General features: G+C 43.1%; 1 protein-coding gene across 1 annotated transcript; it reads left to right on the top strand.

The window, feature by feature from the left end:
- The first annotated feature begins 1,781 nt into the window (after window positions 1-1,781).
- On the top strand, window positions 1,782-19,716 carry Efcab3 (EF-hand calcium binding domain 3). The gene is made up of 9 exons (XM_052196954.1): window positions 1,782-1,858; window positions 4,102-4,178; window positions 6,735-6,878; window positions 8,845-8,916; window positions 11,829-11,949; window positions 14,298-14,479; window positions 14,761-14,945; window positions 16,629-16,751; window positions 19,387-19,716. The coding sequence occupies exons 1-9, from the start codon at window positions 1,791-1,793 to the stop codon at window positions 19,711-19,713; spliced, it is 1,299 nt and encodes a 432-aa protein (XP_052052914.1). The 5' UTR covers window positions 1,782-1,790; the 3' UTR covers window positions 19,714-19,716.
- The last annotated feature ends 6,957 nt before the right edge of the window (window positions 19,717-26,673 follow it).

The raw sequence follows: 26,673 nt of genomic DNA, 5'->3' as shown, positions 1-26,673 counted from the left end.
AGGTCACAGCTGTATGATGAAACAAACCACTGGATTCTTGATCTGAAGCCCCAGATGGTTGGTTACTAATGGTTGGTTAGAAGTGCAGCTCAAAAGGAGGTAAATCTCAGAATTTTGTATAAATCTATGCTGAGTTTTTACAATTAAAAAATTGTTAACTGTATAAGAGATTGAAGGTATTTATAAGTAATGGTTATTTTGAGCCATGGGGACAATTTCACAGTACCTTTCAAGTGCCTAAATTGTTGAGCATCTCTGGGGTTCCCAGCTTTATGGTAGGTTCTAGATTCTGAACACTGTGGAATGGAGTTGTTTAGAAACAGCTACTTTCTAGGTTCTGAAGCAATGACCTGGAAGGAAGGAATTCTAACCAAGCATTCTAAACACTGTCTTCCTGGTTTAACATTATCCATTATTCCCAAGCTAGCAGCCCAATCTGCTTGTCAGTGAACCTCCAGATAAACTCTATAGTTTGGAAAGCTAACAGCCCCTGGTCTGCAGACTGTGTTTCTTAGACTATGCAGAAGGAGAAAGGGGGGACTAGAGAAACTGTATCTGCAAAAAAAGTCTGTTCAAGAGGCTACCCACTCTGCTTTTATGGGAAAACAGTGAACTCATAATTGTCAGAGCAGGGACGTGTGTTCCTGAAGGAAATCCTCAGAAAACATACTTACTACATGGTAGGTGTCTAAGACTGAAACAAGTTAAGCAAATATTTCAGGAATTCTGTAACACTTTCTTCTTTGCCGATTGTGACATGAAATGTCTCAGAATAAATATCGTCTTTAATTTTTCCTATCTATTTCTACATGCTTTGTCTGTATTGTGATGCTATTTTTTAATCCGTTAAGGTGTACAGTTTGATGGTTTGCTATATGTATACACTGTAAAATAATCACTGCAATCCAACTAACATACCAATCTCCTGACATAGCTACTATGGGTCAGGGGCATCTAGGAGAATTTTGAGTACACTGTGGAGTGGTCCTACCTAGCCATGCTGTTAGGTGCTAGAACTTTACAAGTTGCTCATCTTGCATAACTGAAGGTTTGTGCTCCTTACCCAACCTCTTCTTACCCCACTCCCATTCTCTGCTTCTGTGGGCTCCACACGCAAGTGAGGAAATATTCCTCTTTGTGTGCCTGACGTATTTTACTTAGCATTTATTTAGTTTTGTTTTAAGAGATAGAATTTTGTACTCATGTGTGTATATTCGTGCGGTGTCTGTGGAGGCCCAGAGAAGGGAGCTGGATCCTCTGGGACTGAACTGTCCAGATAGTTGTGAGCAGCCATGTGGGTGCTGGGAAACAGAGTCGTCCGCAAGAGCAGTAGGATCTCTTAGCCATCTCTCCAGCCACAGCATTTATTTTTATCTAAGATCAAAGTGACATTATTGGAAAGATGTAGCTGTGACAAGAAATTGGGTTTCACTGTGATCTTCACAGTGAAAGACCCTTTCCAGGAAGCCTCCAATTTAGCATATAATCCTAGCTTGGATTTGCATGCAATGCCATTCTTTGAAATCCTAGGCTTTTTAGTTCCCAGGCCTTGAGCTGGGAAGAGCTAGGAAAGAATGCAAAGAAATGAAAGTATAAATGGATGTGCAGTTCTAGTACTGGGAAGGTTCAGGTGGGAAGGACTGAGTTCTAGGCCAGCTGAACTACAACTAGATAGTGACACCGTATCTAAAGAAAAAAAAAAAGGAATAAATTAACGGAGGTATGAATGAATGAATTTGTGAACTGGTCCTTTATTTATCTTCTGAATTCCAGACAGAGTTTCTGACCCCATGGCAGTTTCAGGAATTAAAGCCACGATGAAGCTGAAGCCCTTAAAAACACCTGTCTTTCACCAGAGGTAGGTGATAAAGTATGGACAGTTATACAAAGAAGTGTTCAGATAATGAATATTATAGATTACACTACCGAAGCTATGATGAGACAAGTTAGCATAATCCGTTCTGTGGCTAAACTTACTTAAACCATCTGAATTAAAGGGTTCGTTACATTTTATTTTGTACATCTGCTCACATTCATGCACCACAGCACACATGCGGGCCATTAGAGGGCAGCTCATAGGAGTCCATTCTAGTAGTCCGTTCTCCTGTTCCACTCTGGGGGTCCCCAGGAATCCAACCCACATCCTCAGGCTTGGCAGCCAGGCCCTTCCCATTGAGCCATTCCATCATCTTTGTGGGAAGTTTTTAAAATAAATAAATAAATAAATAAATAAATAAATAAATAAATAAATAAATAAATAAAAAGGGAAAAAATGAACATTCTTGGTTGGCTGGAAAAACAGAATTCTCCTTCCCATTCTCCCAAAAGAAATCCAGAAAGTTAGCCATGCGTACCCCACTGTGAGACACACAGGAGATTTGCCTGTTAGGAGCAATGCTTTCTCTCAGTTGCTGCCAACAAATGCTAACAAGCACTAATGGCAGGAGGGGGAAGGGGGTGAGAACCCACAATCTATTTATCACATAGTAAAAGGGAAACATGCACCCCTCTCCTGGCTACACACTCTCTTCACCGCTTGGAGTATGGAAACCGCTCTCAGCTTTACCACTGCCAAAGCAATATATTTCTGACATTTTGAAAGAAAGAAGGAAAAAAATAACCTCATAGCAACCAAACCACAGGGAGCTCTACAGGAGATGAGAGGCTGGACTGGGTTTAAATAGGCAGTCCCATGATCCCCTGAAACATTATAAAATGGGCATTCTCCAGGGTTTAGTCCAAGGTGAGGTTTAAAAATGGTTCCACGGATGCTTTGTGTTGTTGTAATTAACAAAAATCTTTCTCCACCTGGCCTTCTGCCTTCTTTTGGTTTTGAGAACACCATATGTGTGTGTCTGCTTACATATTTTTTCTGCTTACACCTTTTATTTCATGCAAAAATAAACTATTTTTTATTCAGAAATGCGATGGATACATAGTAGCCTGTCTCTGAAGTCTGAAGAAGGTCAAGTTGGGTGACAAGGAAAAGAAGAAATTACTAACACAAAAAGAAGAATTTGTATTAGTAAAAGCTGAGAAAAAGAAACGTTAGGTGCAATTTCATGCCAAAAAGTTGAGGCCAGTACATCTTAAGACCCCATCACATCCTCTCCCAGGCTACTCTGAAGATTTGAATCTAATACTCCAGAGAGTAATGAAGTAGACCCTGGTGATTATATTGCTCAACCACAACATTTAGTATTCCTTCTAGTTTTGCTTTATTAGGGACTTCCTGTAAAACCACAGAACCTGGGGCTGGAAAGCTGCCTCAGCAGTTGTGAACACTTGCTGCTCTTCCAAAGGCCCCTTCCAAAGACTCCCAGCACCACATGCAGGCTCACAACCCTCTGTACCCCTCAGATACAGGAAGTCTGATGTCCCTCTGACCTCCTTGAGTACCAAGCATGCACATGGTACATTCATGCAGACTAGACACTCATATACATAGAGTTATAAAATAGATCATCTTAAATGTTTTAATAAAAAAAAGAGTCCATATTTTTTAAACTTTTGTTATTAGTATCAAAACTAAAGACACAAAATAAATGTATTAAGAGCTAGGTATGGTGATACATGCCTATAATCCCAGCATTCAAGGAAGATGGAGATTAGGAGTTTAAAGTCATCCTTGGCTACATAGAGACTCTGAGATCATCCTCGGCTTCATAGGACCCTGTTTCAAAAACATTTTTGATTATTTAAGTTAATTTGCTATTAAATTATACTTAATTAGAAGTAATTACATTCCACTTGTCACATGATAAGCAAAGCTAGGTGTGTGTGTGTGTGTGTGTTCTTAATTTATTGCAAATTTATACAAAGCATCCTGGAAGTATTAATATTTTTCCTCCTTTTCCACATTTTACTTAAGTGAATATGTGTAAGTTTTCCAGAGTTCCAAACTTTCCAGAACTATAGAGCAGGCTGTGGTTTCCCTCATCATCTTCTCTGGCCATCAGGCAGATGTTAGCAGGTGACAGGCTCTGCTTAAGAGCACTGTGACTCTGGGCACATATCCTGCGATGCTTGTCCCCACTGTAGTCAGCAGAGCTCAAAGGTCTCATGCCTGTGTTAATCTGTCTCTTTCTTGTCTCTTCTTAGAGATAAAGATCTTCGAGGATCTTTCTCAGGCCATTTACAACACAAAGAATCAAAACTGAGTCCTGCACAACTTGAAGGTAATGACAATCACCCTACCTGTTGAAACCTGAAACAGCCCTCCTTACATCTGTGGGCTTCTGTTTTGTTTATTTTTGAGACAGGATCTCATTATTAGAACAAAGGCTAGCCTGGAACTCACGGCCTAGCCCTGGCTGGTCTAGAGCACAAAGCAGTCCTGTCTTAGCCTCCCAAGAGCTAGAACTGAAGGCAGGTGGTATTGCTTCCAGCTGGCTCCCATACTGATCTTTCTCCGGTGTACACCCTACCATTTAAGGACGGAGAAATAAACTTTTTAAAAATAATTTATTTAGTTTTATGTGCATTGATGTGAAGGTGTCAGATCCCCTGTAACTAAGTGTAAGCTGCCATGTGGGTGCTGGGAATTGAACCTGGGTCCTCTGGAAGAGTAGCCAATGCTCTTAACTGCTGGGCCATCTCTGCAACCCAGAAATAAGCTTATAACCAGGCATGATGATACTTATCTATAACTAGGGAAGCTGATGCTTAGTTCAAAGCCAGCCTAGCCTATATATCAAGAACCTATCTATAAATTAAAAAATAAACTATTTGCTAGATTAAAGAGGGATTACTTTCAAATTGACATCTCAAAAATTTAAGTCAGCCAAGCAGTGGTGGCACACACTTTTAATTCCAGCACTCAGGAGGCAGAGGCAGGATGATCTCTGAGTTCAAGGCCAGCCTGCTCTACAGAGTGAGTTTCAGGACAGCCAAAGCTACAGAAACAACAACAACAAAGTTAAACAGTGTTGGCTAAATACTCTTATCCAGATAACTGTGAGAATGGTAAACAGCAAATCCAAGGTCACATATTAATCAACTAATTAAGATGTATAAATGCAAAGTGCCAGATTCACCAGGGTGAGAACAGGTGTCTGTAATCTCAACATTAGGGAGGCAGGGGTAAGAGGATCACAAGTTTGAAGACAGCCTGGTCTACAAAATGTTTGACAAGCCAAGTCAGTTTCGTTCTCAAAAGACAAAAATAAAATAAAAGAGGAATAAAATAAAAGAGAAATAAAATTCCAGGATTGCTTGGTGACAGGAAAGAATAATGATGAAATTTGGTACATTCTCTCTAGGTCACTGGTCCAGATAGCAAACATCTACTTAAGCCAACAATGTTCCAGGCATAAGAACATTAGACATGCTCCTGTCCTGGAAGGAAATATACAAGGAAAATACATAGTTACGCTACAGAATTATTTAGTCATTCAAATTAAATTATAAATGACACAAGATATGAGAGAAGTATAGAAGTTACAGGACCATAACATAATATCCCGATCTGGGTGCTATAGGACTGTAACAGAGTATCCTGGTTTGGTCTTGTGAGGCAAAGAAGGGAGTCAAGAGAAAGCTGAATGATCAGCAAATTAGGGGAAAACGCAGGAGAGTGTTTCAGGGGGAAAAACAGAATCCTATCCAAAAGAAAGGAAAAGTATTATTCACCAGAAAACCTAGAAGGCTGGGTCAGGAGGTAGGAGCATTTACTATGCATGAGAATTCAGATCTTGGCATGTGCATGCCTGCCACACCAGTGCAGGGGTGAGGGAAATGAGGTGGCACTTACTAGACGCCGGGCTAGCTCCAAATCCAATGAAAGAACTGTCTCAAAGGATAATGTGGAAAGTACTAGAACAGGATGCCTGGCCTCCATGCTTGAAAGTGAGCATTCCCACAAATACACATGTGCATTACCCACACTCACATACGAAAAGAGAGAAGGAGGAAGAAGAGGAAGAAGAGGAGAAGAGCCAACAAATATGTCTTTGCCTGCTGACCTGAACTCTGTCCCCAAATCCTACATAGTTGAAGGAGAAAACTGACTCCTGAAAGTTCATCTCTTAACTCTATATTCATGCCACGTCAATTACACACACACACACATACATACACGTACATACACACACACATAGACAACATGTACATACATACACATACACATATATATACACACATACACACATATATATACACACACATACCCACACATACACACATATACATACATGCACATTCATATAACACACATATACAGATATACATGCATGTTCATATTCTCTCTCTCTGTCTCCCATCATAGGAGTAACCCTGTTACTTACAATTACTGGGAGCTAACCAGTCCCATGAGGAATAGTCCCTGTAGGATGCAGATATCAAAGTATCATATATAAACACTAGAAAATTTGGTAATTTCAGTATTTTTACAACTTTCCTATGAGGAGTTAATTTGTTCATGCTGCTTGATTTAAAAATACCTCAGAATCTCCAGCATCTTTGCTCCCAGGTGACTTTGCTTCCTACTTCCATGCACAAAATTGAATGGAATTTCCAAAGTCGTCCCCCTCTGTGTCTCTCACAGTCAAAGTCACACACTTACTCTATAGCCCAGGCTGACCTAGACATTGCTTTTCTCTTGCCTAAGTGGGCCCCAAATTCCAAGATAATCTTCCCAGCAGCTTCCAAGTACTGGTATTATAAACAGAAGTTACGGATCTGACTGTGTTTCTTCTTAAGTAACTGTCCTAACTAGTATAATTCCATTTCCTCAGCTTTCCGTAATGCTTACAACTTCTTCACCAAGGATAGAACTGGCTGTATTGATTCACACGGGTTGATGAGCACCATAGCAAAACTGGGAATGAATCTGAACACGTACGATATCTACAACGAATTAAAATGTGCTGATCTTGACAGTGAGTATTTTCACTTATTATCATCTTCTCATAAAACGCTTTTATGAATATCTAGTTTATCATATATCCTATAAGTACAAGAAATAACTCTCCTTCATTTTCCAAAATACAGCTCTAAACAAAAATAAGGATCTCTCCCCTAATTTTACCTTCCATGGTTTCAATTAACTGGGTCAACTGTGGTCCAAAATTATTAGTATTTGTCTAAACTCTTTCAAGTGAAAAAAAAAATTCTCAAGTTCTATTGTTGAAGCTAGATATGGTGGTACACACCTTTAATCCCAGCACTCAAGAGGCAGAGGCAGGCAGATCTCTGTGAGTTCCAGGCCAGCCTGGGCTGCACAGAGAGACCATTCTCAAACACACACACACACACAGTATATTGTTATAATTGTTTTGTTGTTGCAGCTGCTGCTAGTCTCTCATTATACTTAATTTATCAGATAAAGTTTATCACAGATATGTAAATATGAAAAGACACAGTAGATGCAGGATCAGTACTGTCTAGGGTGTATAGGAGGGTTTGGTTTGCTTTTGGCTGTTTGGGGGTTGTTCTAACTTGTTTGTTTACCAGCACAGGTTCTCATTCTGAGGCTCAGGCTGTCCAGGAATTCATCATTTAACTCACAGCCTATCCTCCTGCCAAAATCTAGCACTGTAGGCATGAGCCAGCACACTCAGATCTGGCCAAGGGTTTAAGGCTTGGAGGTCTTGGGGTGTAACTTCTATATCCCCCATGGATGAGGAAACTACTGTATTTGTGTGTGTTTCTCTTTAAGGATATCAGTGGGGTATATGCATGAGTAAAAAAAAATAACTTCTTGAGACATTTTCTGGGTGGAAACCAAGAGTGACCATCTCTTCTCAATACCAAATTCAAGCTATTTGTTATGATGCTCCTTATAGAGGATGCCTTGAAGTAACTGAGAGATAAAAAGGCATCAATAGCTTCACAGAGAGCAGAACACCAAGAAAACTCTAGCCCACTGCTTCTCTGGGATGGTAGCAATACGAATCTCCCTTCTATCCCAAGCCCAGACACCAGAGAAATTTTGTTAGTATTTTAAAGCATACAGGTCATGGAATTTGTCTTCATGTTTTGGGAGCTTTTTATTAGTAGTATTTGATTTGTTTCTCTAAAGCAGGCTCTTAATTCATCTGAGGCTAGCCTCTAACTTTCTGTGTAGCCTAGGCTGCCCTCTAACTTGCTGTGTAGCTGAGGTTAGCCTTGAATGGTTGATACTTGCCCTACATCTCAAGTGCCATGACATATGCCTGGAGTCCAAACTAATATGTTGTATGGGAAATATTTTCAGCATATTATTTTCTCTTGCCCTTCATCACCCAACTACCAGTGAATCAAGATCACCAGATAATTAAAGTTATCACTTGTTTGATTAAAGTTATCACATGTTTCCATTAACTCTGTCCAATTGTTTTATTCTTTCATAGCACATACGCACATAACTCAAGCAGTGCTTACTGTCTTTTTGGGGAAGGGGAGTTGGTTTCTCTGAGTAGCTCTGGCTGCCCTGGTGCTCACATTGTAAGCCAGGCTGGGCTCGAAACCAAGAGTTGACTCTGCTTCTGCAGACCATCATGGCTACGTAGGGAGACACTACCAATATAATCTCTAAGGAGAACAGAAAGGAAACTAAAGTTTACCTAAGCATCTTTCCATCCCAAAATATGCTATTTTTTAAGTGTTCGATGGCTCTGGGTACTTCAGCTTTTATACTTAACATATGTTAAATAATTAAAATACATCCTAGCTCAGGATGGTAGCAGACACCTGGAATCTCAACAAACTAGAAGCTGAGGCAGAAGGATTATATGTTTGCAGTACATCTAAGCTAAATATAACAAGCTCTTGCCCTTTCTCCCTCCTTTAGATCTAAGTTATGTATTTAATATAACATATAAAGTTTAGAGATATTCTTGTTCTGAGCTCATATTCCTGTTGCAGGGGACGGTAAGATCAACTTCTCAGATTTTATAAATGTGCTGACAGATAAGAAACTCTTCCTCAAGGCTGTGGGTGAGTAGATGTCACTTGGAGGACAGATGTCACTTAGAAGATAGATGATGTCAGAGAGGTTGGGCAGCCAGCCCTTCCCACTGCACAGAAAATGCTATCCCTTAGCCCTGCAGTCAGACAAATCAAGAAGGTAGAGCCCAGAATATGTTTTTTACTTGCATAGCTCCTAAAAAAAAAAAAATCAAACAAACTGAGAGTATTAAGATTGCAGCTTATTAAATATGTCAAGCAGCCTCCACCCTCCAGCAGAGACATTGCTCTGTCTTCAGTGAGAACAAACAAACAAAAGCAACAGATACAGAAAATTTAGCTTTCTTTACTATTTTAAATTTATTTTTATTTTCTTTGTATGGGTAGCTTGCCTTGTATGTCTGAGTCAGATCACCCTGAACTATTATTGCAGATGGTTGTTAGTATATATGAGTGCTGGGAATCGAACCCAGGTCCTCTGGAACAATAACCAGACTCTTAACCACTGAGCCATCGCTATAGCCCCTTGTCTTCTTTTCATGGTGTTTTAGTTCTTAGCCAAGCACATGTGCTACTTCCAAAAGCATTCTTTTTACAAGGAAAGAAAGAAAGAAAGAAAGAAAGAAAGAAAGAAAGAAAGAAAGAAAGAAAGAAAGAAAGAAAGAAAGAAAGAAAGAAAGAAAGAAAGAAAGAAAGAAAGAAAAGAAAGAGGAAAAAGAAAAGGAAGGAAAAAAGGAAGAATAAATTTTCTAGTGCTTAGAAAATGTACTGTTTCCACATACTGCTGAAGCCTCTGCCCTCGATGAGAGGCTGGGGGGTTAGAGAGCACATCCTTACCTTTGTGCTCAATGCAATTGAGCATCCTGAAACTGTCAACAGTCTCTCATACTGTTTCTGTACGTAACAGGCTGCCTTAGAAAAATCTAACCACCACTCTTCATGTCATATTCTCTGGAATTCCAGATCCCAAACCCCATATGTAGCTTTGAAAACATACCTATGCTTACGCTACAGACTGTACCTAAGACAGAAAAGTGGTGCTACCAAACACTGTGACAGGAATTGCTGGGAGCCTCCCAGCCTGGAGCAAGTTAAAATGAGACACAGAGTAAGGTTCTGGTGCGGCTTTAAAGACTGATGGTCTCCGGAAGTTCTAACTCTTCTAACTATACTGAATGCTGATGCTAACTTCAAAAAGTCCTAAAAACTTTCTTGCTAATTCTGAGGGTTAAAAGCTGCTGCTGGCTTAGGTGATAAACACCTGTAGCCTAATGAGAAGGGGTGTGGGGATTAAGAAATGCAGCCTTTGTTCTATCTGCAAAGGAATTTCGAGGCTCTAACTTTCAGCCTGCTAATTGAAGTCTCAGAAAGAACAAGGGACACTTTGAAAAGTGAATTTAGGGTTTATTTCTAAGTAGAAAGTTTCCTATGGGAGCTGGAGAGATGGCTCAGTGGTTAAGAACACTGGCCGCTCTTCCAGAGATCCTGAGTCCAATTCCCAGCAACCACATAGTACCTCATAACCATCTGCAATGGGATTCAATGCTCTCTTCTGGTGTGTCTGAAGACAGCTACGGTGTATTCATATAAATAAAATAAATAAATCTTTAAAAGGGAGAGAGACAGACAGACAGACAGACAGACAGACACAGAGAGAGTTTTTTAAAAAAAGTTTCTTATGAAAGCTCTCTAAGATAAAGGAGAAAAGTGGAATGACCCTAAGCAGGACAAGAAATGCTAAAAAGAGGGGGATAGGGAGAGTAATGCTAAGAAATATGGGGACAGGAGAATGAGAGAGAGAGAGAGAGAGAGAGAGAGAGAGTCTTCTTTGTCCTCAGCACTTACACATCTTTCAAAATACATGATCACATGGTAAGAAGTTCATTACAAGTTTACACATAAATTCAAATCATAAATTCATTAAGAAGTTTACAACAGGGAATGTTTGCATGCCTATCCATTAGGAGTAATTATCTAACTAAACATTTCATCACCTGTCACAGCTCCACAGGTTCATGAAGAGTTAAAAACTATAACTAAGCTATTAGTGAAGTTTTGTACAGATAAACTCAGTGCACATTTTATCTTCCATCCTAGCACCTATAATAAATCATAGTTCACTTTTTATGGCCTTTAGTTAATGGTTTTACAACCTTTTGGAATGTGCTCTGAGGAGGAAGAAGCAATTACCTGGTGACAGAGACAGGCAGGGTTAGGGTTCTCCTTGCAGTTCTGACTACTAGAAAGGACCCAATAGCAGTCCCTCTATAAAGGAGCTTAGCAAATACTGATATAATTTTAGGAATTCGTATAGGATCGTCATAAAGAATTAAAAAGCCGTCTATTTTTCTATATAGCATCACTACAAGACAGTATTATCTTTGTAGTGCTTCAGAGATCTGCTCAAAAGGGTGGGCTTAATACCTAGTGATTGCTATATATTTAATAATAACAGGAAAGGCATATTAATAGCAAGAATCTTTCCTAAAATGATTTTTTATGGGCCTTGTCTCAGAGCAAATCTGTCTTTTTTTTTTTAATCCAAGGGAGACTCATCTCAGGAAGATCACCTGCTTGTTATTAGCTTGTCCTATGATAGCTTCTGGCAAGTAATGAGAGTTTCTCTGCAAAGTAGACATATTTATTAAGCCCCCTTCATAGGACAATTGTCTTTAACATACTGTAATATGCAATTGTTAAAAGTACTGCTGTATTTACTTAGTCTTGAACTATGATTATTTTGTCTAGTTCATAATCAAAATGAACTTTCTACCAAAGTAGAACAGATTTTTAATGTTTTGTCATATTTCTAGTCCCTGATTTAATATATATAAGATTATATAACTATAAATTATAAATGTTATAATTTTATGATGTTAAATGTTAATAGATGGCTTGCTCAGAAGACATTTTGAAATCTCTCTCTTCTGTTTCCTTTATAGTTCCAGAAAAGAAAGTATGCTTAGATTTAGCTAACAACCCAGGAATCTTATTGTTTGAAATCCTATCAAAATTTGTAGAAACCTCAGCCCTGCACAGAAAGGATATAATAGAGCTAGTAAGGTAAGTGCACCTGAGCAGTGAGAGGCATACACTTACTGCACTTACTGAGGCCTTCCCAGAGGCATGCACTCACTTACTGAGGCCTTCCCAGAGGCATGCACTCACTTACTGAGGCCTTCCCAGAGGCATGCACTCACTTACTGAGGCCTTCCCAGAGGCATGCACTCACTTACTGAGGCCAACATCCTAGGCACAGAGCTCGACCCAAAACAGAAGGCTGCATGCCACAACTCTCTCGCCTGGTTCTGAAACCATAAGACCAGTGTCACAGTCTCCTGAGGCTCCATTGTGGGCATAGGACACCCAGAAAAACTTTAGCTGGACCCAACCCAAGACAGAGCTGCTTGCACAGGCTACCCCTTCCTTTACTTCTCAGTTTCCTCACCCACAAAGTGGAAGTGATAAGAAGACCTGCCTAAAGGGGCAATTGTGGGAACAAAGCAGAAGAACACGGATAATGAGTGTTACTCTCATACTGTGGAGACAAATAAAATAGAACACATGCATGTTATCTAATATAGTCCTCACTGACAGACTGCACGCTGAAACCTGCATTGTACAAACAAAACATCTGGAAAGCAAATCAAACACTTGCCCAAGAATTGAGTGGCCCTGTTAGCACAGCAGCCACACTCTCATCCTCCTGCACTGCCTCTCACTCCTCCGAAGTGGACAAAACACCTTAGCTAATGTTGCTGGGTTTGTTGAAATTGGATTGTGGTTATTTACTTGCTTAACTGTGGTTATTTATTTGTTGTTCTTTACCTGCTGAATAATTTCCAAACCCTGGGAAATAAAGACCCAAGATCCAGGGAGCTGTTAAGATCCTTACTAGATTTAGTGGGGAGGGAGGATTTCTTCCCCAAAGCATACTAGGGCCAAATCATCAAAATACAAGATATCAGACATAATGGTGAATGCTTTTAACCCAGGACTCAGAAGACAAAGGCAGGTGGATCTCTGTAAGGACAGCCTGGTCTACATAGCAAGTTTCAGGACAGCCAGAACTACACAGTGAGATCCTGTCTCAAAAATAAAATAGATAGATGGAGAGAGAGAGAGAGAGAGAGAGAGAGAGAGAGAGAGAGAGAGAGAGACAGAGAGAGAGAAGGAGAAGGAGAGGGAGAGGGAGAGGGAGAGAGCAGAGAGAGGAGAGAAGTAGAAAAAACTTTTAAAAATCAAGTTTTAAAACATCAAGTTATATATTAAGAAATCTCTATTATAGTAGCAGCAAATTTCTCTCCAGAAATTTTACAAGCCAAGAGAGAATGGAATGATTTGTTGAAAGAGAATGCTCACCGACCAGAAATCCTATCCCTTCAGAAGCTAAACAGAAAGAAAGGCTTTCTGAGAGAACCATTGAAGGAATGCACGCCACCAATGTACTAGTGCACATGCACACACATTCATGCATGCACACACATACATTAAATTAAAATAAAGTAATAAATAACAATGTCAAAAATTATAAAAAGAGACCAAGACAATCATTATGTAAATTATAAAGAAATTAGTTAAACAAGAGGCAATAACATCTGGGGCTGGGGCTGGGGCTGGGGCTGGGGCCGGGGCCGAGGCTGGGGCCGAGCATCTAGAGTGCTTCCCCAACATGCACAAAAGCCAGCATTTGAGCCCAGAACATACAAAACCTTCAAAGGATACAGGTGAACATAACTTTCTAGGTAGGCATAGTATCTCATGCTGTGATCCCAACACTCTGGGGTTTGAGGCAGAAGGGACACCATGAGTTCAAGTACAGCCTAGGCTACAAAGTGAGTCCCTGTCTCAAAAGAGAAAAGAAAATTGCATTTTCAAACCCAACCTAGTGTAGGGCACTTTCTTCAGTGGTATAGCCACTGGTCAAGAGCCAATGCTCTTGGAAATAATCTTTACTAGGACCCAGGTAATCAACCCTATCAATGTACAAAGAGTTCTCAAGCCTGAAAGAGAGAGGGGAGGAAGGTAAGGATGAGGGGAGGGAGGAGGGGGGAGAGAGAAAAGACCAAAGAAGATGGGGAAGGAAGGAGGGAGGGAAGGAGGGAGGGAGAGAATGAAAATACAGAAAGAAGACATGATAGAAGATGGATAAAGAGGGAGGAGAAAGGGGTTCTGGGGAGCCAGAGAGAACAGAAGAGGGTCATGGAGTGAGAATGATAAAAATACATCTAATGTATGAAGTTGTCATAATGAAAACGATTATTATTATACATGATCAACATATGCTAATACAACTTTTTAAATGGGTTTAGGATAAACTTAATTAACATTCATGAACTTGCAGTTTAATCTTCTTATTCTTGTCCTAATAGTTCTATCCATTTCTGAGTTCCTTCTATTCTCCTTTTAAGCTATTTCCGAAAAAAGTTCCAAGAGAGCAACTCGGAAATACTGTGGAACTCGTACGGGAGGCGGGGTTTGAAGGCAGAGATCTGCTCCCCTCCTCGGTCAAGCACCGCTGCCTTTGCCAACTCTGCCAGGATCTCCATCATGAAAGAAAAGGATTTGTATAAGTTTCTTGAAGCGCTCAAACGTAAGAACCATTTTCCCTCTCCACCATTGCAGACTGACTGCAGAAGTAGACACCAGGGGCCAAGAGCAGGGCTAAGAAACCGCTCTCTGTCACACAAACACCATTTGGAAGCAGAGCCCAGGCCTTCAGTCGCGCGGGTGAAGCCTGTGGACGAGGAACACAAGCCAGGGCAGAGGAGCTGGGCCATAAGGACAACAGATGAGGGAACATTAGGCTCTGCGTGCTCGGCGCTGTAATTTTTACGTCATTTGTAATGTCGTTTTTGTTTTTAATTTTTTTAGGGTGTAATCTCCGTACAGATAGCCCATATTCAAAAATACCTGTGTTTCCATTGTTTCCTGATGTGGATGGGGTGGTGATGGGAAAACCATTTAAAGACACACAAAAAATAGAAATGCTAAGGAAAAAGGAGCCTCTGTCTTTCTTTGAGGACTATTTTTTCAATAAAAGAGATTGGAAAACACAGGTAAGATTTAATCCTGTCATGATAGCTAATTTAAATACTTCTACTTGTAAAAACCTGACTCAAGTTTAAAAGCATGTTTTCATTACAAACATTGGGCGGTGTCTTGGGGGATTGTAGCTATTGTTTTGAGGTGTTTGCTTGGGTTTGGATGGGGAGTTTAAGAAACAAGGTCTAATGTAGCCCAGACTGGCCGCAAACTTGCTCTGTAGCCAACAAGAACTTTGAACTTAGGTATAATGATTTCAACAAAATAGTTGGATTTACTGAAAATAACAAACCCGAGGAGAGGGGATCCTAGAAAGGGGAAATCATTTGAAATGTAAATAAAGAATATATCGAATTTAAAAAAAGAAAGAAAGAACAAACCTAGGTTTGGGGTTGGGACAAGGACTCTAAGAACAAGAGGTAACCAAGCATGGGGGTTCCTTCCTGCAATTCTAACAGTGAGGAGGCTGAGGCAGAAAGAGTTCAGTTAGTCTGGGCTACTTGGTGAGTCTCAGGCCTGTTTGAGCTACAGAGTGACATCTGTCTTTAAAAAGCAAAAACAACAACAACAAAAAAAAACAAAAACAAAACACTAAAAGTTTTCAGATCCACTTTGTGTTGCGTTGCGTTGTTTTCGCTGTCAGCCAGTTCCAGACTGGCCAGACACTGTGGGATGGAAGCCCACATCAGTGGGGAATGGGCTGATGGAGGGACCATCCCGTCTCCCACGAGAGCCTTACCTGTGACCTCAGCTCCATCTTCTCTCCCTGCATCACGCTCTGTTGCCCCTAGCCTACTGTCCTGTGCACATTGCATTACTATCATGAATTACAAAGTCTCAGTCCGTCCAGGTATGATCACACTTCCAGACGTTCTGAGACGTTCTGGCCTTACCCTTGAGTTCGCTGTAAGCCTCCCAGTGTGAGCAGCAGGACTGAAGTCTACCTAGAACAGAGCCTGGTGTTCAGGCATGGCACTTCATGCCTGTAACTGCAGTAATAAGAGGGTAAGGCAGGCGAACTGGCATGAGTTCAAGGCCAACCTAAGCTATACAATAAGTTCCAGACCAACCAAGCTATACAATAAGACCCTGTATCAAAAAAACAATCAAGCAAGTTCAAAGACAGCTTTCCAGGTAGTGACGGAACATGCCTTTAATCCATCCCAGGGTAATCTAGGGAGGAAAATATTTCTTTAAGTTCGAGGCCAGTCTGGTCTACAGAGTGAGTTCCAGGACAGCCAGGGCTATACAGAGAAACCCTGTCTTGAAAAAACAAAACAAAACAAAAAAGGCAGACTTCATTATTATTATTATTTCAGAGAGTTTACTAAATGCCTATTTGCACATATACCAGGCTAGCTGCTCCAGCACAACTGACGAATAGTCTGCTGACAACCTTATAAATCATATACAAATCCTCTCACAAACAAATTCAGTGTCACCCTGTATCCCTGAGCCGGCCTGGAACTCACATCCCTTTCCTTGCTGCAGAGTCCCAAGATCTGGCATAACAAGCAAGCACCATTGTGGCCAACTTCACACTAACATCACTCCCTTAGTATGTCCTTTTATAACTAATGTCTAAAGTTACCATACAAAGTCATGGGTTTCATCGTGACATTTTACACACATGCATGATAATGCTTTTGTTATATAAATCAAACTAAAATATGAATAATTTCTTTATGTGCATAAAGGCCATGAATGTGAAACCTCTCAAGTCTGCCTCAGGCTATTCGGATGACATCTTAGCCATTGACCACCTATTCAAGAAAAAGCAACATTGGACAGTGACCGATGCAGCTGCCATCAAACAGCATGTGAGTGACCGCGGTCCAGCGCCTTGTCCAGGCTGCACTGTCAAAAGCGTTTCCTAACAGGAAGACTCTGCCTCCAAAACCAAACAAAACTATCCACTCTGTAGTGAGACAGGATGAGCTGTATCCTGCCCAGAACTCATGGGAGATAGCATTGCCTGAGAGATTGAAGGAGGAGGGGGAGAGACCTGGAGCTGCAGGGACTGAAGGTGTCTTTGTAAAACAGAAGGAAGTAAGGAAGTAATGGCCGGAGAGCATGGTGATCAGCATCACGTGCTGAAGGGAGGTGGTGCGGAGTAAGCAAGTCCTGATCCTTACACACAGGGTTGTTAAGGAGTTGTGGTTCCAAAAGTAGCCAGGGAGTGCAGAGTCGGGGTTAAAGCTGTGCATCGTGGAGCCTCTCCGGTGTCTGTGTGTACAGCCTGTGAGTACGTGTGCCGGACCTGGGACACTCCTAAGCTTCCTTTTCTTTTCTGGTGCAGCAATCACTGGGCTTCCGGTGCTTCTACCCCACCCCCAGCTTTCTACCCACCCTGCTTGGTCTCATAGCACAAGCACACACACTCACTTATAAGTGTGTATCCATGAGCGATGAGATTAGGAGACATCATAGAGAAAAGCACAGCTCTTACTCTGTGAAAGCTTGGGGTGAGGACAGAGTCACGGAGGGCACCTGGACCGTAGCAGTGCGCTGGGTTACGCGGGAGTAAAGAATGAAAAGCAGCAGGCAGGCTGTTGACGCATAAGCAAGTCAGTGGAGGCTGCGGTGGCCAGAGACCTCCAGTGCCAGCACAGGGTTGAAAACATCATTCGTTTAGTCTCCCTAGAACTCAGTCATAGAAGAACAGCAGGGATCTCTGTCGGGTGAAGCGAGCTAGGGCTATTTCATGGGCGATTACAGCCTTAGTTTAGCAGTAGCCACCTACATGCAAATAGCTGCTCCAGCCTGTACCTCATCCCTGTACACTGCTCTCTCTCTCTCTCTCTCTCTCTCTCTCTCTCTCTCTCTCTCTCTCTCTCTCTCTCTCCCCCCCCCCCCGCACCTGGTAAACATTTCCCCCTAGATGCTAACTCTCATAACACATGGAGCTCAATCCGCCCTAGACTCACCCTCATCCCCATCCATCTGGTCTACCCTGAGGATGCTGTATTGTTGTGGGTTACCACCATTTACTCAGTCACCAAATCTAACCCAACTCCTTCCAGGATGCTTTCCAGGTCCGTTCCCCACACTCTCTCCACATTCTCTCAGCCTGAGTTGAGCCCTTTCCTAAGACTTACCAGGACACCAGCCTCTAGTCTGGGGGCCCTCAGTTCTGCAGCTGTTCCCCTCCAGCCATTTGCCTGCCGCTCAGCTAATGATCTAACATGGAGATGTAAACATGCCACCGTCCTGCTTAAAGATAAATGCTTGAGCTGAAGATATGGCTCAGTGGTAGCACTTTTGCCTAGCATGGACAAGGCCCCTTGGTTTAATCCCCAGTTCTGGGGGCTAGGAAAGATGGATGCAGTAAACACTTGCAAGCAGCACCCCAAAGACAGGAGCAGGAAGATTGCACATTGGAGCCTGGATTACTAAGACTTCCAGTTCTCAGTCACTGGCAGTTTAGGATTTAATCTCTCACCTCCTAGAACCCAGCTCCCACAGCATGTTTTTTGTGATGGGCTCTCCTCCACCACACCGAATCTGCTAACTCAGAGTTACTCCAACATCACTTCTCTTTCCCTCACTTTAACACTGACATTCCGGCAACAAGATGCTCCGATCACATCCAGAATGTTTATTTTCTTTAAGTGCGTGCCTTTCTGGCCTCTTCTTCCTGGGACTACTTCCCACCACCCCTCTCGAGCCTCAGCTTTAAAATCCTTAAGGATTTGCTCAGCTCAGCATTGCCTCCCAGGGGACTCTCCCTGTGTTCGGCTGCATCCGGTACCTACATATCCTGACTTAGCCCCACACTGCTTCCTATCTTACGTTTTAGTAGGTTTTTGAGTTCATTAGGTTTATAAGTTTTATGAGTATTTTATCTCAACACACAGGAGGCAGAAGCAGGAGAGGATGTCCACAAGATCTAGACCAGCCAGAGCTATAGAGGGAGATCTTGTCTAAATATTACATTTATTTATTTATTTGTTTAGTTTGAGGTCTCACTCTGTAGCTCTGGCTGTGCTGGAACTCACTATGTAAACTAGGCTGACCTCAAACTCAGAGACTCACCTGCCTCTGCCTCCCAAGTTCTAGGATTAAAGATGTCCACCACCGGGCTGGAGAAATGGCTCAGTGATTAAGAGCACTGGCTGCTCTTCCAGAGGTCCTGAGTTCAATTCCCAGCAACCACATGGTGGCTCACAACCATCTGCAATGTGATCTGTTGCCCTCTTCTGGTATGTCTGAAGACAGTGTACTCATATACATAAAATAAATAAATAAATCTTAAAAAAAAAATAGGTGTGACCACTATACCCAGCTTTCAAGTGATACATTTTGATTTCCACCAACTCCTAGCTCCCATGCAACCCCATCTGTAGTCTTAATGATTTTCACACGTGTAACTCTAGAGCCACCAATAATTATGGCTCGTAAATCAAAGATAGTTAAGGTAGCCGCGGTAGGTTAATATCTGCCATCTCGCTGCAGGTAAAGAGAGCCACGGATAGTTATAACTTAGGAATTGCCCTTGACCACCGGAAGGAAATGCTGAACCTCTGGAAGAAGATCCGAGGGGACTTGGTTGGGATCGAAAGCAACAATGAGTCCTTTTACAACACCTTTTCGACCTACACCTGGTCCTGGAATGTGTGCCAGGAGCTGCTCTCCGCTAAGGACTTACGGTTGCACGATGCCAGCGCCAACAAGAATTCCCCCTCCAACTCGGGATTTTCTTCCCCATCAGACTTCAGTGAGTCTGACCTGGAGACAGGAAGGAAAAGGAAACGGAAAAGTCTCAAGGGGTTTCGGCAATGAAAAGCCTACACTTCCTAAACAGCTCCTCGAGAACTGCTTTCCATAGTAATCAAAATTATGGTTTCTTGCTTTTATCTACTACATTCTTAGCAGGTGGAAATTTCGACATCTTTTGCATTCCGACCAGTAAAAAACCTTTAAATCACAGGATGTTTTCTCTTTCTATGGTTTCTTTGATTACCTTATTACTAAAGCCAGGCATTCTCCAATATTCTCACTTGGCTTAAAACAACCAAGATACCAGGAGAAAGCAGGGAAAGTTGGCCTGGGTTCCTAAGAGCCCTCCAAGCAATAAGCATCTGAGTTGGGGGTAACTCTAAATGAGTGGGTTTTCCTGACACCAGATTCAGAGGATAGCAGTTGCAGGGAATACTAGCAGCACACCCTCTCCCCACGCCACAAAGAACCTCTGAGAAATGTAGGAATTCCTTAGGCACACCTGTCATTTAGATTGCTCCTGCAAATAACAGCTCATCCATTACATTAAAGACACATAAGTGTATTGAAAACATAGGTGCCATAGTGATTTGTGCATGTATGTGTACTGCATGTGCAAGTGTGCATATGTGTGGGTGCACTCGAGTGTTCTCACCCATGCTGGTGTGCGGAGCATACAGGATGATATTAGGGCATCTTCCTCGATTGCTTCTCTGTTCTGCTTTTTGAGGCAGGGTCTATCACTGAACCTGGGGCTCACCATTTCTGCTAGACTCTGGCCAGTGGGCCTCCAGAATCTGCCTGTCTCCCTTGCCACCTCAATGCTAGATTTATAGAGACAAGCCTCCACACTCAACTTTCTCCAAGGGCACTGGAGATTAGAGCTCAGGTGGTCAGCTCACACAGCAAGCGTTTTGCCCATTGAGCTATCTTTTCACACTGGGATGTTGTGGTTGTTATGGATGAAACAACTGTTCAGAATTTACTGTCTTAACCATGTTTGAGTATGTATCATTCTATGACAGGATTTTCCCTGTCCAATTACATTAAAATATTAGAGCAGCAGGAGGCCTGTTTTAGACAAGGAAAAAGGGAGGAAGAGCAAAGGGTTGCAGAGACAGAGAGCCTCTCTAGAGAGGGGAAGCCAAGATGGAGGCAGATCAGGCTCCAGAACATGAAGGCCCCTCCCGTCCTAGAAGAGAGAAGTCATAGAGCACATAGTCACCTCTCCTCTCCAGGAGGGAGAGCCTGATTACATTCCTCAGAAAAACTGACAGTTGTCCACCTGCAGATATGGGAAGCCCCAACTACCTCATTCCCTAAAGACCAATAAGTTTAAAGGGCACACTGTTCCACCAATCATATTGTGCCTAGTCGCTGATGCTCCCTGGAAACTGTATAAAAATTCTCTGGATGGGCCTCCTGGGCTTGTTGCCTCTCCTTCTGGTGCAGGACAGCCCAGTGAGCCGGAACAATAAATTCTTCTTGCTTTTGCATCAATTCCCAGCTCTGCATTTTTTCACTCAGGGACCCCAGTGTTTGAGGCTCATCAGAATCTTAAATTTGGTGCATTGGCCAGGAATCAACCTCCCCCCTCCCCCCCCCAGCTGTGGGAACACACTGGAGAGCAGCAAATCAGAGGTTCGACTAGAACAGGTACCACGGTCTTCATCTGTCTCCGTCTGGCTGGCTGGCTCTATCTATTCACTTTTGGTTTGCTTTCAGTTTGCTTGCAAGCTCTTAGAGGGCTCAGAGAGTTCACGGTGTCTGGTGCGGTTGATTGTGGTGGATAAATGTGCCTTAACATCACGACCACAGGGAGTCTGGAGGACTCTCTAGTTTCCTGGAGGCAGTTGGGAGGACTCTGCTCCTTTTGGAATCTGGTAGACCAGGTCCCAGAGTAAGCCGCCCAAGTCTTCTGATTACTGGATTGTTCCTCCTGTCGCAGGGGCAACTTGTCTGTGTTTTCAATTGTTCTAGTGTGCATTCTTGGACTTGGGCTACCTGCGTCCTTGGCTGGGGCTAACTGCCTGTGTTTTGATTGTCTTTCTCTGTTGGTGTTAGAAATCTCATTCTGTGTTCTTGGACTTGAACTGATGACATTTTTAAACACTGGACAGATTAAATCTACCCTGCTAAACAAAACTTGTCAGTAATAGTAAAGAAGGAAAAGTTAGTTAATCTCTGCTCCTCATGGCCCACCTTTGGAGTAGGGTGGCCACCCATAGGGACCTTTGACCTGCAGGTGATCAAAGCAGTAGAGGAAAGAATCCTTAGGCCACAATCCGTCGAGCACTCAGACCAAGTGCCCTATATAGCTACCTGGAAGAGATATAGTGGAGGACCCCACCCCCACCCCTTTCATGGATAAAAGCCTTTCTTTCCCAAGGTCCACCTTACAGGTTCTGGCTGCCGGGATGAAAGAAGTGCAGAAGGAATGAACTGGACCTGAGAACTGGACTGGGTCGATCCTCCAAGACCCTTCAACAGTGGACCTGTTGTTCCAAGACTCTCTACCTCCATATCCCCCTGTCTTGCCCCCATGGCCCTGCCAGCACCAGCACCAGCTCTGGGATCCTCAGTCCTTATGGGACTGGGGCCATTGTACCCTTTACCAGAGGAAAGAGTAGGAGGAGGCCCCCAACTTCCTGGTCCCACCATGGGGACCCAAAGTCTGAGAGCCACCTCCCCTTATACCTTGGTGACCTTCCCATTGAGGACATATGGGCTCTAGAAAAGGGCAATCAAGCTATGTAATATTGGCCCTTCTCTCTTTGGCCAACTTGTACCAGTTTGAAAGGCCCGACACCACACCCCTTTTACAGACAACCCCAAGGGGCCGGTTAATCTCTTTGAGACTTATTTACTCATCAGCCCACCTAGGATGATATCCAACAACTCATGAGAGTGTTCTTCATGACTGAAGAGCAAGAGAGGATAATGCAGGAAACCAGAAAGAATGTCCCCTCAGACATGGGGGCACCATCGATTGACCAGGCTGTCATCAACAGTGGGTTTTCCCTGACTAAACCTGACTGGGACTTTAATTCAGCCAAAGGTAAGGAGCACCTGAAGGTCTACCACCAGACTCCATGGGCAGGTCTCAAGGGGGGCACATGACTACCCACAAACTTGACCAAGGTCTGTGAGGTTAAGCACAGACCCGGTGAGCCGCCCACAGCATTTCTAGAGTGGCTCCGGGAGGCATTCTGCCAACATACACCCTATGACCCTAGCAGCGAGGAGCACAAAACTACTGTGACTATGGCCTTTATAGACCAGGCTAGTAAAGATATCAGGAAAAAGCTTCCAAGGCTAGAGGGGCAATAGGATAAGCTGTTGGAGGATTTAGTGCAGGTTGCTGAGAAAGTCTACCATAGCAGGGAGACACAGGAGGAGAAAGAGAAGAGAAAGAGAAAGAAAAATATGAGAGATAGGAAAAGTGACAGGGAAGAAATTTACAGAGAATCTTGGCTATAATAGGAAAAGTAGAAAAGAGAGACTCCAACCAAAGAGAAACAAAACAAAACAAAAAAAAAAAAAAAAAAAAAAACCCTTGAAAAGGACCAATGCACACATTGCAAGGAGAGGGGCCACTGGGTCTGGGACTGCCCTAACAAATGGAAGCCAGGGGTGGGAAATCCCAGGCCTTGGGAAAATTGTCCCCAAATGGTGAAGGTGTTAGCCCTGGTGGAAGACAATGCCTAGGGAAGATAGGGTTCAGACCCCCTCCCTAAACCCAAGGTAACTCTGAGAATGGAGGGGAAACCCGTTCAATTCTTGGTGGACACAGGAGCTCAACACTCGGTCCTCCAAGCTGATGGCCCCATTTCCAAGAAAAAAATCTTGAGTCCAAAAAGCCACTGGCACCAAAATGTATTCATGGTCTACACAAAGAACAGTAGACGTAGGTATGGGCCAGTTATCCCATTCATTTATGGTCATTTCAGACTGTCCCTACCCTCAGTTGGGACAAGACTTACTCTCCAAGATGGGGTCCCAGATACATTTCCTGCCTCACAGGCCACAACTAATTGACCCAAAAGGCGAGCCCATGGGTGGAGGAAAGACCTCTCTGACTGACCCCTGCCAAGAGCCAAGGCTACTTAGTTTACAGAGGGGAGCAGTTTTCTCCATGAAGATCAGAGACAGTGGGTGCTGCTGTGGTGTATGGCACAAATGTCATCTTGGTAGAACATCTACACACACACACACACACACACACAGGATGTCAACAGAAATTGGAGTTAATTGCCCTCACCAAGGCCTTGGAACTTGGGGCCAGCAAGAAAATTAACATCTACCCGGAGAGAAGGTATGCCTTTGCCACAGCCCACATTCATGGGGATATATACCAAGAGAGAGGACTGCTCACATCAGAGGGGAAAGAAATAAACAAGCAGGAGATCTTGGATCTCATGGATGCCCTGATGAAGCCGGCAACTGGGAGTATTATTCATTGCCCAGGACATCAGAAGGGAAGAGACTCAGTGGCCCGGGGCAATAACCAGGCAGATCAAGTGACTTGAAAAGTGGCTATGCAGGAGCCTATTCTGGTTATGGGCCTGCAAGAGACACCTGCTGGGAAATGGGACGGACTAAGAGATGGACTCACTTAAAATATACAGAAGAAAAAAGTACTCAGATTGCTAGCCGCCCTACCAACTACTACCTAGAGAAGGAAGACTCATAGAAGACTGAAAAACTACACTCCCCAGAAAACAAGCTGAGGACTTGACCAAATGCATAGATGGAGAGCCCACCATTTAGGGGATAAGATGTCAAGCAGTCAAGGGATCTAAGGTAGATGTAATAGACCTTGTAGAACAGTGTATGGTATGTCAGCGAGTGAATGCTTATGCAGCCAAGAGCAAACAGGACAAGAGAGCTAGGGGAGAGTGGCCTAGGGTTTATCGGGAGGTCAATTTTATAGATGTTAAGCCAGGGAAATATGGTTAAATACTTTCTAATGTTGTAGATACTTTCTCTGGATGAGGCTTTCCCCACCAAGCGAGAAGCAGCTACCATGGTAGCCAAGAAGATATTCAAGGAAAATGTTCAGAGTGACCAAGGTTATTTGATCGGACAATGGTCCTGCTTTTGTCTTTAAGGTAAGTCAAGGATTGGCAGAGATATTAGGGACTGATTAGAAACTCCATTGGGCATACTGTGTCCCCAAAGATCAGGGCAGGCAGAGAGAATGAACAGAACCCTAAAAGAGACCTTAACTTGTCCTTAAATTGTCCTTGCAGACTGGTGTTGACTGGGTGGTACTCCTTCCCATGGCCCTGTTCCGAGCCCGGAACACCCCCTGCCATTTTAACCTGACCCCTTTTGAGATGCTGTATGGGACCCCAGCTCTCTTGATCCCCCCAGAGTGACTTTTCAGGCTGACAGGGACCTTATGGCTCGATTGTCAGCTTTCCAGAACAGCCACCACGAATTGTGGCCTACAGTTAGTACCCTGTATAACTCAGGTACCCCAAAGGTTCCACACGAGTACCAAGTTGAGGATTGGGTATATGTTAAGAGGCATCGTGCTGATAACTTGGAAGCAAAGTAGAGAGGGCCATTCCTGGTGGTGTTGACCACCCCGACCTCCACTAAAGTGGATGAGTAACTGCCTGGGTTCACGTCAGACCAGCACCTGTGCCTGACTCTAACTGGATAGCAGCCAGACCCCCAAGCAACCCCCTTCTGCAAGGCCAGAGAATCCACGAGATGGCTATGGTGTATCTTCTGGCTCTGAGCCTCAGCAGCCCCACAACTGTACCAGGGTGACTTGGTAGGTGTCAATAATATTGTGCCTAGTTGCTGATGCTCTAGTACACCCCTGGAAACTGTATAAAAACTCGACGAATGAGTCGCCTGGAGTTGTTGCCTCTCCTTCTGGGGCAGAATGGCCCCAGCACACTGGAACAATAAATTCCACTTGCTTTTGCATAGATCCCCTGCTCCATGGGGTTCACTCATGAGGTCCCCGGTAGCTAAGACTCATCAGAGTCTTACACATGACAGGTGGTTATGAATATGGTATAGGGATAGAATAAGTGGGATAACTTGTCTGATCTAGGTGGGCAGCTTGTATCATTATCAATTGGCTCTGAAATGTTTGTGTGGGCATCTTGTGAATTGAGAATTTATTGTATATAAATCTTTCCTAAAAACAAATAATCCCAATTTTATAAATTCACAGTTCAATCCATTTTGTTTTTTATTAGAACAGAAAAGGCGAAGTGTTGTGGATGGGCCTGGTTCTATTTGTATTTTGATGCTAATTCCACTCTCTTGGGAGGGGCTGCAGACAAGTGACTTCTTGTGAACCAATCATCTAATGAATAAAGGAGCCAATCACTGGGCAAGTAGGCGGGCTTTCCTGGTTGGATGAAGGAAGAGAAGGAGGAGGAGAGTTAGAGGCTTTTGGACCAGGGATAGCAGAAGGGCAAGGTGTAATTGTTAAAGTTTTCTGGTATCATGGTGGATCCATGAGGATTTGCCACCAAAGGAATCAAATTTAATAAGGCTTACAAGATTGGGTTTTAGTTGTTGCACACAGAGATTGAGTTACCATTGTTTCTGAGCTAAGTTTATGTGGTGTTTTCTCATGATGATTCGACTGGGTTCCAGAGAGAAAGGTATGGTGGCAAAGTGTGGGTTTTCCTGATGTGCACCACAAAGGCCGTAGGGGCTTTGAAGCATGGGACTGGTGTGATAGTGACCGACCACTGGGAACCTAGCGAGCTGGGTGGAGAGATTGTGGAGATCAGAATCAGAGTCTCCACGAGATTAAAAACAGGTTGGCCATTGTCCACCAGTGTGTGGCCAGCCAGGTCTCCAGGGCAGAGGCACAATGTAACAGGTAATTATGTTACCTTGAGTATTCAAAAGACCAGCTGGTGACCTGACTCAGTGGGAGGCACTGAGCGTGTGCAGAGCCTTAGAGGCAATGCTTAGGGCAAAAGTCTAAATCGAATCTAAAAGTTCAAAATCTAGAGACATTAGCACATGCCAATAGGCCTAACG

The sequence above is a fragment of the Apodemus sylvaticus genome, chromosome 10 (assembly GCF_947179515.1).
Source record: "Apodemus sylvaticus chromosome 10, mApoSyl1.1, whole genome shotgun sequence".
In the NCBI taxonomy this organism is placed as follows: domain Eukaryota; kingdom Metazoa; phylum Chordata; class Mammalia; order Rodentia; family Muridae; genus Apodemus; species Apodemus sylvaticus.
Note: the sequence above shows the minus strand (reverse complement) of the source record. Positions and strands in the feature narration are given on the sequence as shown.

Excerpts from the sequence above, each read along its gene's own strand:
- Efcab3 (XM_052196954.1), top strand. The coding sequence starts at position 1,791 with ATGGCAGTTTCAGGAATTAAAGCCACGATGAAGCTGAAGCCCTTAAAA. Across the intron at positions 4,179-6,734 it reads GAGTCCTGCACAACTTGAAG|CTTTCCGTAATGCTTACAAC; the intron begins GTAATGACAATC and ends CCATTTCCTCAG. Across the intron at positions 14,946-16,628 it reads AAAGAGATTGGAAAACACAG|GCCATGAATGTGAAACCTCT; the intron begins GTAAGATTTAAT and ends ATGTGCATAAAG.